Source organism: Sinocyclocheilus grahami, unplaced genomic scaffold (assembly GCF_001515645.1).
Source record: "Sinocyclocheilus grahami isolate Dianchi unplaced genomic scaffold, SAMN03320097.WGS_v1.1 scaffold201.1, whole genome shotgun sequence".
Classification (NCBI taxonomy): domain Eukaryota; kingdom Metazoa; phylum Chordata; class Actinopteri; order Cypriniformes; family Cyprinidae; genus Sinocyclocheilus; species Sinocyclocheilus grahami.
This window is the reverse complement of record NW_015505380.1, coordinates 683,003-695,555: the sequence shown is the minus strand read 5'-3', so window position 1 is coordinate 695,555 and position 12,553 is coordinate 683,003. Positions and strand designations below refer to the sequence as shown.

The window sequence follows — 12,553 nt, the reverse complement described above, 5'->3', positions numbered from 1 at the left end:
GTTTGGTGTGCGGTTCTCCGTCAGTGGATTGATGCGTGTGTTTGGCATGTGTTTGGTGTGCGGTTCTCCGTCAGTGGATTGATGCGTGTGTTTGGCACGCGTTTGGTGTGCGGTTCTCCGTCAGTGGATTGATGCGTGTGTTTGGCATGTGTTTGGTGTGCGTTTCTCCGTCAGTGGATTGATGCGTGCGTTTGGTGTGTGTTTCTCTCAGCGGCGGGGAGCTGGAGGAGGAGAGCTGGCAGTCTCCGGACCCAGAGCTCATCCAGAAACTGGTGGCACAGATTGAATATTATCTGTCTGACGAGAACCTGGAGCACGATGCCTTTCTGCTCAAACACGTCCGCCGCAACAAGCTGGGCTTCGTCAGCGTCAAGCTGCTCACCTCCTTCAAGAAGGTAAATGCTTCATGTTCCAGGCTCTTGAAGACCTCATGACCTAAAAAAAACACAGAACCGCTGTCCGTTAACTTTGTTTTATTTTACTCATAGCTGATACATACTTTTACCAGACTTAAACATTTGAAATTTGTCTACAAAATAAAAAAGGTTGATGACAAAATATATACATCAAAATATACAAACTATATAAACACACATATACACATGTGTGTATATATATGTATGTATGTGTGTATATACACTCAAACACACACATATACATATACATATACATATATATATATATTACTTCCGTTGTCCTCATTTGTAAGTCGCTTTGGATAAAAGCGTCTGCTAAATGTCTAAATGTGAAATGTTCTAAAAAAGATGAATATTTTGGTTCTGAAAGTAAAAATTTCATTCATTGTCTATGTAGAGAAATTGGCACGGGTTAGTATGATTTCAACTTTTGTATTTAGTATAACTTCAACATTTTTATGAAACTGTTTAATAGCCAAATTCCCGCTGAGGAACTGAACTACCCATAAATTAATCCTGATGAAAGTTCCACCAATCAGCGAAGTCACCGTTACCATGGAGATGAGAATCTTGCCCACTCCCATGAGGCACCGCGAATGACGTAATAACACTGATCTCCATTCAGCTTATAAATCTCACAAACATGGTATAATGTTTTCATGCTTAATGACTAAAGATCAGTAGTTCTATATTGTGCTGCTGTTTCTGATTGTCATACTTCATGGGATTCATAAATTCCCTTGTAAAACAGTTTTCTCTATTCTCAATTCCTTCTTGCTTTAAATCAGTGCGTGTTCATCTGAGAGCGGGTTGGTTTGCTTCATGACTCGGTACTCTTTATTTAAAGCTGTTTTAAGAAAGTGAATAAGAATGATACTCATTTCAGCCTCTGATGAATGCTACTAAATGATGGGTTTACAGACTATTGGCTATTAAAAAAGGAACAGGCATTTCAAAATGTTCCACTTTAACTTCCCGTTTCAGTAAGAAATCACAAGCACGGGGAAGTGCATTTGTCAAATCATTTACAGTACTCCGCTCTACATCAGCTTGATTTCATGCTGCTTCTGATGCTCGTTCTGCAGCGACGGTTAAATCTGGCCCCAGCTGGTCTCTCACTGCCTTTTCTCTGCTTTATCAGTCTCAATTAAAGCTGTACTTTGATGTGCAATGACGAGGGAACAGAATTACTTTTCCTTTGAGACATTAATACTGAACGGGCTGCAATCATGTGTTAATGAATGGACCCTTTTCACAGACTGCGATGCGGTTATTAACAACATAAATTATTATTTACTAAACTATACTTGGTGTTTTCTTGCATTACAGAAAACTAGTTAACACTTTCAGTGAGTGTTTCTAATACAACACTAAAAGCATTTGACATTTATCTCTTGACCAATGATCTCAATCTTTTTCAATATCAATTCCTAAAATTTTTCTCTCGTTTGGAAAGCCACAGAAATGTTATGTTTTTCTCATTACACTGCAAAAATGATTTCCTCGCGCTGTATTTTTGACTTGTTTTCTAGTACAAACATCTAAGCATTCGTAAAGCAAGACATATTTACCTGAAGTAAAATGACTTGAGATGTGAAGTCTTGTTTTCGGGAAAAAAATGATCAATTTATAAAGTATATCAGCCAAAGGGGTCAGAAAAATAAAATTAAAAACCTAATGCAAAATATTATCTGACCCCCTCTGGCAGATTTTTTCTTGTTTTAAGCAAAAACTCACTTAATTTTGATGTTTCAGAAACTTAATCTTATGGCACTTTGCTTCAAGTAAATATATTTTGATTTAAGAATGTTTGGGTAACGCTTTCTATGAAGCCTGTATTTATAATTCATTATAAGGGTATTCTTAAGGCATTATAACGAATGAATGCATTATACAAAACCTCATGTTGCGTCATCTCATAAATAATCATAGGAACATTATTATAATATATAATTATAATATTATAATACTTATTTGTGGTTACAGCTTTTTAAGTGGTCATGACAATGCTAAAAATAACATTATTTGGTGTAATGCAATGCGTTTACGCGGTTTAACTTAATACGTCTTAATGTTTTTACTGTAAAATGACAAATACAAAGTCTTCATGAAAACATCCAAAAGGCTTTATAAAGACAAAGACCACTTATAAATAATATACATTTTTCTCAAACAGCCATAAGATCAGATCTGCTTTGCTTTGCAACGATTATAATGCCTTAAGAATACCCTTATATATAAATACAGGCTTCATAGAAAGTGTTACTGGAAAACAAGACCAAAACACTAAGAAACCCATTTTTTGCAGTGTATTGGGGCAAATAGAAACGATATTATTTGTTGTAGTTTCCACTGATGAAAAGGTACTGTAACATGGTACACTGATATTATATGGTATGAATGTACCATGGTATTTGCAAGGTACTTCAAAGGATACCATGGTACATGTCCAATTTTAATATCAATATTTCCATTACCCATGATACTGTTTATGGGGTAATACTTTATTTTAAGGTGTCCTTGTTACACGTTACATGCACTTACTATTATAATAATTAATTATGCATAATTGCATGCAAGTACACAAACGCTAATCCTAACCAATGTAGTAAGTTCATGTGGTTTACAACTGGTGTCGGAAATCTGTTTAGTTTTATTTGCTTTAACTTCTGTTTCGTTTGGTTTCTGCCGTCAAACGTGCTTCTCATTTGAGTGATTTGCGGATAAGATGGGATGAGTTTTGTTAGTTTCTCTGTTCTTCGGTTGAGTCCTCTCGGTTAAAAGAGTGTTTGAGGTTTCTGTCCTGAGCACAAATGCCTCGTATCTGCCTTCAATCTGTGTTGAGGCAATGCACCGTCTGCTTCCTTACTGTACAAATAAATCACTACAATCGCAGCTATCTGGGGTATTGCTCATTTCTTCAGATTGCTTTTGGCTATTTTGTTTTGCATTTCATTTGCTGGTTCTCTGCGGCTTCAAAAATGCTCTGCAATGCACAAAACAATTATTAATATTGCAATCTGCATACACCCAACAATATGCAGAAGTATTAACTGAAAGGGAAAAATGGCACTGATGGTTATGTAAATGCATTAACAGCAGAAGTGTGATTTACCAGTCTAACACACTGAACAAACACCGTTTGGGCTAAATATTGTCTTCGCATTAGCCATATTATCAAGTGACGGATTAATTAGTGCCAAGAGTTTGACTCCAGCCTTCTGAAAAGGATTCTGAATTCGGATTAGATCACAAAATCCAGTCTTGGAAATCTGGATTAAATCCTCAGTTTGGTTGTTCAAAACATTGTGATACTTTTGATCCAAAAACTGGATTATTCTGATCCCAGCAGAAGAGTGGGTTTCAGGAACAAAAATGTAGTAACTTTAAAACCGGTCCAAAAAATACAACGTTTGTAACATGTAATATATCCCCAAACTGCTATCGATATCAATCAATTTCAAGTGTTTTTTTTTTTTATCACTGATTGTAAACTACATTGGCACAATCATCAGAGATGGTAGTTATTTGTGCAAATGCAAAACTAGAATGCAAAACATTGGCATCATCCATCAGCATGTCCCTTTAGGGGCTCCGTAGAGCACTAGTAATCCAGATTTGGAAATGTGAAAGTGTGTATCTGGATCAGGGTGATCCAATCCAATTTTGCTTTGAAAAACCGGCACAACAGTAAGATGGGATTCCTGATCCTGGATCGCAAAACATGGGTTTTCCATTCTGATCCAGATTCAACTTTTGAACGACTGGCCGCAGAAAAGGTGATCATTTGCTCCTATTTCCTTGGAGATAATTTTATTCGACAGTATGATATGTTGTAATGTTTCTTAGTAGAGTTGCACGATATTGGATTTTTGCCGATATTTTTCAACTCATTTTGGCCGAAGCCGATATATTTCCTTTTCTTCGGAAACAACACCAAGTCTCGCCTGTGTGGAAATTATAAGCAAATAATTGTTTTAAATTTTGGCTAGTTTTTAACAAGAACTTATTTGTTAGAATTAAACAATAATGAAGTTCTTTTATAATGACAGTACGTTGAAGATTTGAAAATAACTATAAATAAACTATATATTAATCGCATTTTATTTTAAGGTTTAACATTTGTAGATGGTCTAAAACAAGAGTTGTAAAAATTCTGAAAATCTTTTAGAGCTCGGTTTAAAAAAAGAAGAAAAAAAAGTAACATTACCCATTAATGAATAAATCAGTGTATATAAAATTATTTAATTTACATGCATGTTTGTGATTTATTATTATTATTTTTTAATTCATGTAAGCTATAGCTTCTGACATTTTAAATCAAAACGTACAAAACATACTTTAAGCAAGACATGTCGGCATAATTTTTCATATCGGGCCGATGCCGATATATTTACATTTAAAGCCATTATCGGCCGATTCCGATATCAGTCCGATAACATCGTGCATCCAATTTATTTGAGCTACATTTAAATGAAGTTGAAAGTTAGTCAACTAAATTTGTTTATTTAAATGTAACTAAAATGTATTGCAACCACTTACAAAATTAATTTATTTAGTAAATTCAATGAATAATTTTGTTTCCCCAATATATTTCTTAGCAACCGTCTGGTCTCCACAGAATGCTGAGACGACTGTAAGCAAATGCATGTTCCGGTTTACCCAACTATGTCGACTTCTGAGAACCCTGGAAATGTGAAAAGGGTCCGTGTGAATCATGGTCATACCTGAAGGAGGTTAAATGCATCTCCGTCTCTTCCTCAGGTCAAGCACTTGACACGGGACTGGAGAACCACGGCGTACGCCTTGCGTCACTCCGAGCTGCTGGAGCTGAACGATGAGGGCCGTAAGGTGCGGCGCAGGACGACGGTGCCGGTGTTCGCCAGCGAGTCACTGCCGAGTCGCATGCTGCTGCTGAGTGAGCTCAAGCGCTGGCCGGAGCTGGGAGTCGCGCTCGGGGCCAACGGGGAGGCAGGGGCCACCCAGCAGGAGCGGCTGATGGAGCTCCTGCTCAAGGCCTTCGGAAACTATGGGTCCATTGCCTCTGTACGCGTTCTCAAACCCGGGAAGGACTTGCCGGGCGATCTGAAGAAACTGAGTGGGCGTTACTCGCAGCTGGGAACGGAGGAGTGCGCCATCGTGGAGTTCGAAGAAGTGGAGGCTGCGATGAAAGCCCATGAGGCGGTCGGCGGAGACTCGGGCGCTCGAGGGCCGCTGGGATTGAAGGTGGTTCTTTTTTGTAGCATTTTTATTGTAAAAAGTAGTGCTGGGCAATGATTAGTTGCAAGTTTGTGTACATATGTGACTGTGGAGCACAAACCCAGTCATAAGGGTCAATTTATGGAATCTGAAAGCTGAATAAATAAGCGTTCCATTGATGTATGGTTTGTTAGGATAGGACAATATTTGGCTGAGATACAACTATTTGAAAATCTGGAATCTGAGGGTGCAAAAAAATCTATATTGAGAAAATCATCTTTAAAGTTGTCCAAATGAAGTTTACATTTCAAAACATTAAGTTTTGGTATATTTACGGTAGGACATTTACAAAATATCTTCATGGAACATGATCTTAATATCCTAATGATTTTTGGCATAAAAGAGAAATGTATAATTGTGACCCATACAATGTATTGTTGGCTATTGCTACAAATATCCCCCAGCGACTTAACACTGCTTTTGTGCTCCAGGGACACACGTGTGTAGTGTACTGTGTATTTATTATGTGTATGTATAAAGACATGCTTTTATATATTAATTTTTTTTTATATACTATATATATATATATATATATATGAATATAATAGAGATGTAACGGTATGAAAATTTCTTATCACAATTATAGTGACAAGTTATCAGTATTATCACGGTATTGTTAAAATGTGCTGGAGATGTTAAAGTACCGACACATAAATCACTTCACAAAGTTTTATTTAAAAATCAACAAACAAATAAAATGACTTTGTTTGCATAATCACTAAAACAATAACATTACCAATGATGTTCGGATTTTAACAGTTTAATAGCATGTTGAAATATCTAATGTAAATGTTCAAATAAAGCTTTGAGAAAGTTTCATAAAAAGGTAAACCTCACATTTCAGCCTTTAAATAAAGAAAATGTATAAGTAAAAATGATAATTGATTAATAAATGATTAAGTGTATTTTATCTGCTCCATAAATAATTCTAGGTAACTTATCTGAATTGTTTAAATGTGTAGAATCCACATAAGCTTGTTTTTCATCAACCGGTCAAAATTGACAGCAGGGCATGCAAATTCGGTCCGTTTTTGGCCAGACAGAAACTGCACACCGGCTGAATGTAAATATAAGTCTCTGTAAATCCACTTGCTGACAGCAGGTGGCGCTGATGGAACAGCTGAATTACAGCTGTTTCCCGTAACCTCCGTGGACAAAGCAGTATGTGCGATTAAACCTTTAGGCATTACATGGAGCGAAGATGAAAACAAAATACCATCGAATCGTTTCTGAAGATGGTAAGAACCTTCAGAGGTACGTTCATATAATTGATTAATATATTCATTTGTATAATTCCTTTAGCACTCTTTTAAAACCTCCCAGCTTTTCCGCCCTGTTTTCACTCAGAACGAAACTACTCTGCTGCTGTGCTCTCGTGACACTGTTACTTAAAACTGTGCTTTATGCCGGACAGTATTTATTTATGGTGAGTTGTTCATATCGCGGTAATCTAATACGTTTTTAATGATAATTAAAAGATAAAACGGTAATACTAACCGTGGGGAATTTTATCATGATTTATCGTCAAACCGGTAATCGTTACATCCCTAGAATATAAATATATACATGTAAATAGTCTAAATATATACTGTGTGTCTTTTATATATACATAATAAATATACGCAGTACACACTGGATGCAGTTAATCGCGACTAATTGCCCAGCGTTAGTAAAAAAGACATGGAAGATAACATGCAAATATTCATGCACTGCAAAAAATGATTTTCTTACGGAGTATTTTTGTCTTGTTTTCTAGTATAAATATCTAAAATTCTTGAATAAGGATGCATTTACTTGACAAGTAAAATGACTTAAGATATAATGTCTTGTTTCCTGAAAAAAATATCAAAATTTTGTTAGTTTTTGCTTAAGCAAAAATATCTCCAATGGGGCAAGAAAAGTAATCCAAGACAAAAATAGTAAGAAAATATTTTTTTGCATTGCATTACACAGTTGTATAGACCAATGTAGGGCAGACGTCACCGTTACGTCACTTGCAGCTGTGGTGGCAGAAAAACACTGGTAACAAGTCGAGGGGAAAACAGGGAAAATCCGTGGAATAAGAAAAAATATTTTTGTGCCTTTGGATGTCAAAATCTGAAAACAAATCATTTTTATAGAATACTGTCGTCAAAGAAGCCATTTGTAGCTAAACGCTGATGTTTAAACCGACAGACTATGGATGACAACTGCTACGATTACTCTTCTTTCAAAGCATAAATTTGATTTAAACACTAGGTCTAAATATTCACACATGCAGTTCATCGGGGACGTGTTATATTATCCCTACAGTTACAGCACGAAATACTATTTGAACCTATTCCTGTTAACATTTTACATAACATTTACCTATATCTCTCAATTCTGACTTTTTTTCTTGCAAATGCAAGTTTATATCTCCTAGTTCTGACTTTATAACTCGATTTAATGCAACAACAGCGAGCTTGTCAACACTGAGGGGGCAAAAAGGCCCGAAGTCAGGAATATAAATGATTCCTTTAAATATGAAAGTTGTTTTTCCTTATCAGAATTGTGAGAGATAATCTCGGAATTGAGAAAATAGTCAAATTTACCTTTTTTTTTATTCCTTTATTACACTAGTCCGCATTTGAAGCGTCTCGAAACCTTTCAAAAATACTATTTGAACCTATTCCTGTTAACATTTTACATAACATTTACCTATATCTCTCAATTCTGACTTTTTTTTCTTGCAAATGCAAGTTTATATCTCCTAGTTCTGACTTTATAACTCGATTTAATGCAACAACAGCGAGCTTGTCAACACTGAGGGGGCAAAAAGGCCCGAAGTCAGGAATATAAATGATTCCTTTAAATATGAAAGTTGTTTTTCCTTATCAGAATTGTGAGAGATAATCTCGGAATTGAGAAAATAGTCAAATTTACCTTTTTTTTTATTCCTTTATTACACTAGTCCGCATTTGAAGCGTCTCGAAACCTTTCATCAAAGTTATCCTAAAATCTTATTTGATCCACTTCAAATGTTTATAAAAGTAGTAAATAAAACCGAGTTCTGGTGCTTGACTCTGATTGGCTGAGCCGTGTTCGAAGCTGTTGTAAATGACGCTACAAAGTAACACACACCTTTGTTTACGTTTGTGTGTTGCTCGGCAACCACTTTGTAGCAACCACAACTGTTTCTGAGGAGCTACATTGTTTGGTGGAAGAATACTGTTGTTATTAATATCATTACACTTTATTTGCTCAGTTTTATTTTGTGAAACCTTACTACGTATATGGAATTACCGTTTTATAAAAGCAGTAACCCCCGTGAAGCCGTGGTTTACAGTGAATTTATAACAGCTCCGCGTCGTATCTAACAACACTTAGCTGTTATAAATTCACTGTAAACCACGGCTTCACATGGATTATTGCTTTAATCAATTGACAAATTCTGGGCTTTAACACATATCTGGTTCTAAATTTGAAGGTGGTTCTAATCGGCACCAAGCCTCCCAAGAAGAAGATTTCAAAGGACCGAGACGAGGGAGTCGGCGGCGTCCGCAAGAGCCGCTCGCTCAACAGCCGCGTCCGAGAGCTCCAGTATCACGGCGGAGACGACTCGGCCGCGAGTTCCTCGGAAACGGAGAGCAATCCCACCTCGCCGCATCTGGCCCGCAAATCACGCTCCTGCAACAAGCTCAGCCCCACGAGCGGCGGGCCCAATCACCTGAGTCCGGCGGTGTCTCCGCGCTCCAGTCCGTGGAGCAGCCCACGCGCCAGCCCCTGCACCCAGCGCAAGACGCCTCTCTCGGGGGGGAAGTCTCCGCTGGCCAGCGAGGGCCACTTGAGCCCCGAGCCGGCTCGCCGATGGGCGGACTATTCCTCGGACAGCAGCTTGACCCCTTCTGGAAGCCCGTGGGTCCAGCGGAGGAAGCAGGTGGCCAGTCAGGAGAGCAGCCCGGTGGGAAGCCCGATGCTCGGGAGGAAGATCCAGAACGCAGATGGTCTTCCTCCAGGCGTGGTTCGACTCCCGAGGGGTCCGGATGGGACAAGAGGCTTCCACTCATCTCCCTCCGGAGAGCGAGGCAAGGCTGCATCCACGCAAACCTGTCTCTAAAGACCGTCCCTCTCGACCCTCGCACTCTCAAAGCAGTCGTGACATCTCCGTAGGACTGGCCTGGTCTTTTTGTAAAACCTTTTTCTATGCGCTATTTTTGTTAACGTTTTATACATCTTAATTTCTCACTTAATGATGGCACCACCACAACAAGGGGGAAGCCGTTCTGAAAGTGTTTCTGTTTTAAATCGCCGCCGTGTTTTCCGTTGTAAGGAGATTCTACCGGTGTCTGTCTCCCATGTAAATATTGTAAATGTGTTCTGTGTGGGTCGTGGTTCAGGCGTTCGGATCTGATCTCAGCCTTTCTGATGGCGCCGTGGCCATAATCTCGGGAGCCCAGGCACTGAAAATATATTGTTTTATTTGCTTTAACTTCCGTTTGGTTTCTGCCTTTAAATATGCTTCTCATTTGAGTGATTTGCGGATAAGATGGGATGAGTTTTGTTAGTTTCTCTGTTCGCGGTAGTGCGTTAATTAAAACGTGCCCCTGCTTCATTATATAAGACTGACAGCACATCAACTCTCAGAGGAAACCAAGACGAATGGTGAAACTGTAGCTCGTAAAACCAAACTCTCTCTTCAGAGAGGTAATGAAATATAAAAAGATGTCAAACACGTGTGACCCTGCAGCACAAAAGCAGTGTTAAGTCGCTGGGGGATATTTGTAGCAATAGCCAACAATACATTGTATGTGTCACAATTATACATTTCTCTTTTATGCCAAAAATCATTAGGATATTAAGTAAAGATCATGTTCCATGAAGATATTTAGTAAATTTCCTACCGTAAATATATCAAAACTTAATTTCCTCGTCCCCTCGATAGTAACCGAGCCAGGAGTCGTCTGTGCTGTGAACTCCTCTAGAAAGTGCAGCTTTGCTGAGAAACAGATGCATGCTGATCTGCAGCGAGTGCCAGAGCATGACCGTCATCGTGTGGGTGCGCTTCTGTGGCTGAAGACAGATCTGACTAACACAAACCACACAGCAGATCATTACCACAGACCTGGTAGCTGCTGCTCTCGTAAAGCCACAGTATATCCTCAAAATCTGCTGATCAGGACAAACTGAACACACAGGATACAGTGGCACTGCTCAGACGAGCACACTCCTGTTTCTGCAGAATGCACAGCATGCAAACTGTCCTGCTGCACTTGCCCAAATATGCAGCACACTGTATCCCACAATGCAATGTGCTTGACATGACATGTCTAGAAAGCCCTATCAGTCCTGCTCTGAATGCAGCGTTATTTTACTATCATTCAGATACTAACTTAGAATTTTCAAATTTTTATATTTATCCTTTTTATTTTGCATTTTAATTAATAATAATAATAATAATAATGCTAAAATAATTTTAATTAGTGTCATTATTTTATTCATTTTGTGTTTTTATATATGTCTATATAGTTGTTATTATTACATTACAAAATATATTACATTTAAAATAAGTATAAGGTGTTTTATTATTTCACTTGTTTATTAAAATTGGTTTTAATTCATTTTCCGTTTTAGTTAATTATAATAACCCTGGTCTATACTTAATTATTACCAGGTATATTATACTTAACTAAAACAAAAAAAAAAGTATATTTTCATTACTTGAAATAAAATATGCTTTAACTGGATAAAAAAAACTACGTATTTTATATGAGCTAGTTGTCAAGGCAACATTTCTCATAATAAAAATAAAAACTATGTAGACATTAAAAATAAAACAAAATAACTGAAATTAAATTAATATAAAAACGAATTCAAAATATGAATAAACTATAGCATCTCAAAGATCCTAAAACCACACTGATTCTGACACAGAACTAGATTAAAACTCCTAAATGATCATTTTTATGATGACCGTACAACACCTACTGAATGTTTTAATTCACTCAAAACCATCATTCTATCACTTCTTCCCATTCATGTCGTTCAAAACTAACTTTCTTTTGTGGAACCTAAAAGAAGATATTTTGAAGAATGTTGGGATCCAAACAACTCTGAACCCCATTGACTCACTGTATGAACAACAACAAAAGATTTGTGTTTTTTGGGTGAACTATCCCTGCTAAGCACTTGTTTTGAACATACTGTACTACTATTTAAAAGCAGTACGCAGTATGCACTGGAGTTTCAGAACACAGCCGGTATTTGTGCTTGAAAAGGAGGACACAAAGTGGGAACAGAAGCTGCAGTCGGAGGTCAGGATGAACTAAAAACACAGATGTGTGTGCAAATGTGAACAGCACTTACGTTCACTCACAATGACAGAGAGATTCTGCGTGTTTAACACAACGAAAGAGCCGCTAGAGTCTCGAAACGTCCTGTTCTGACTGATCATGGAAGATGTTTCTGCAGGAGATTTCACATTCTACAAATATTTAGAGCGGTTTAACTCTTCCATCACCAGTGCTGGTGCTGCTAGTGACTTTACTCGGTGCTCAGAAGCACCAATCCAATGCACGTTTATTTGCATAGCACTTTTCACGATGCAAATCATTGCAAAGCAGCTTTACAGAAAATTAAAGCGTCTATATTATATGTAGTAGTAGCTCATCAGTGGAGACTATCTGAAGATGATGTCCAAATGGCGGAACTGTACACGCAGTTAATGACACGTAATGCAAAATTTGGCAGCTTTTTTATATTCTGAAGGTTTGCTCAGATGTCTCTGATTTATACAACATTTTATTCCTAAAAACATGGTGAAAACGTGTTGGTGTCTTGTCTATTTTTATTGTGTGGCAGAAAACAAAGGTTCAAACGTGGCTCAGCCAATCAGAACCAAGGACCGGAACTCTCCGTTT

General features: G+C 37.7%; 1 protein-coding gene across 1 annotated transcript in view; it reads left to right on the top strand.

Moving 5' to 3' along the window:
• LOC107595350 (la-related protein 6-like) overlaps positions 1–10,206 on the top strand; it is a 20,091-nt gene extending 9,885 nt beyond the window's left edge. Inside the window, exons 2-4 of the mRNA XM_016285729.1 lie at positions 212–395; positions 5,181–5,642; positions 9,124–10,206. Coding sequence (XP_016141215.1) covers positions 212–395; positions 5,181–5,642; positions 9,124–9,753 — 1,276 coding nt within the window. The 3' untranslated portion in view covers positions 9,754–10,206. The remainder of the gene's footprint in view (positions 1–211; positions 396–5,180; positions 5,643–9,123) is intronic.
• Positions 10,207–12,553: the final 2,347 nt, after the last annotated feature.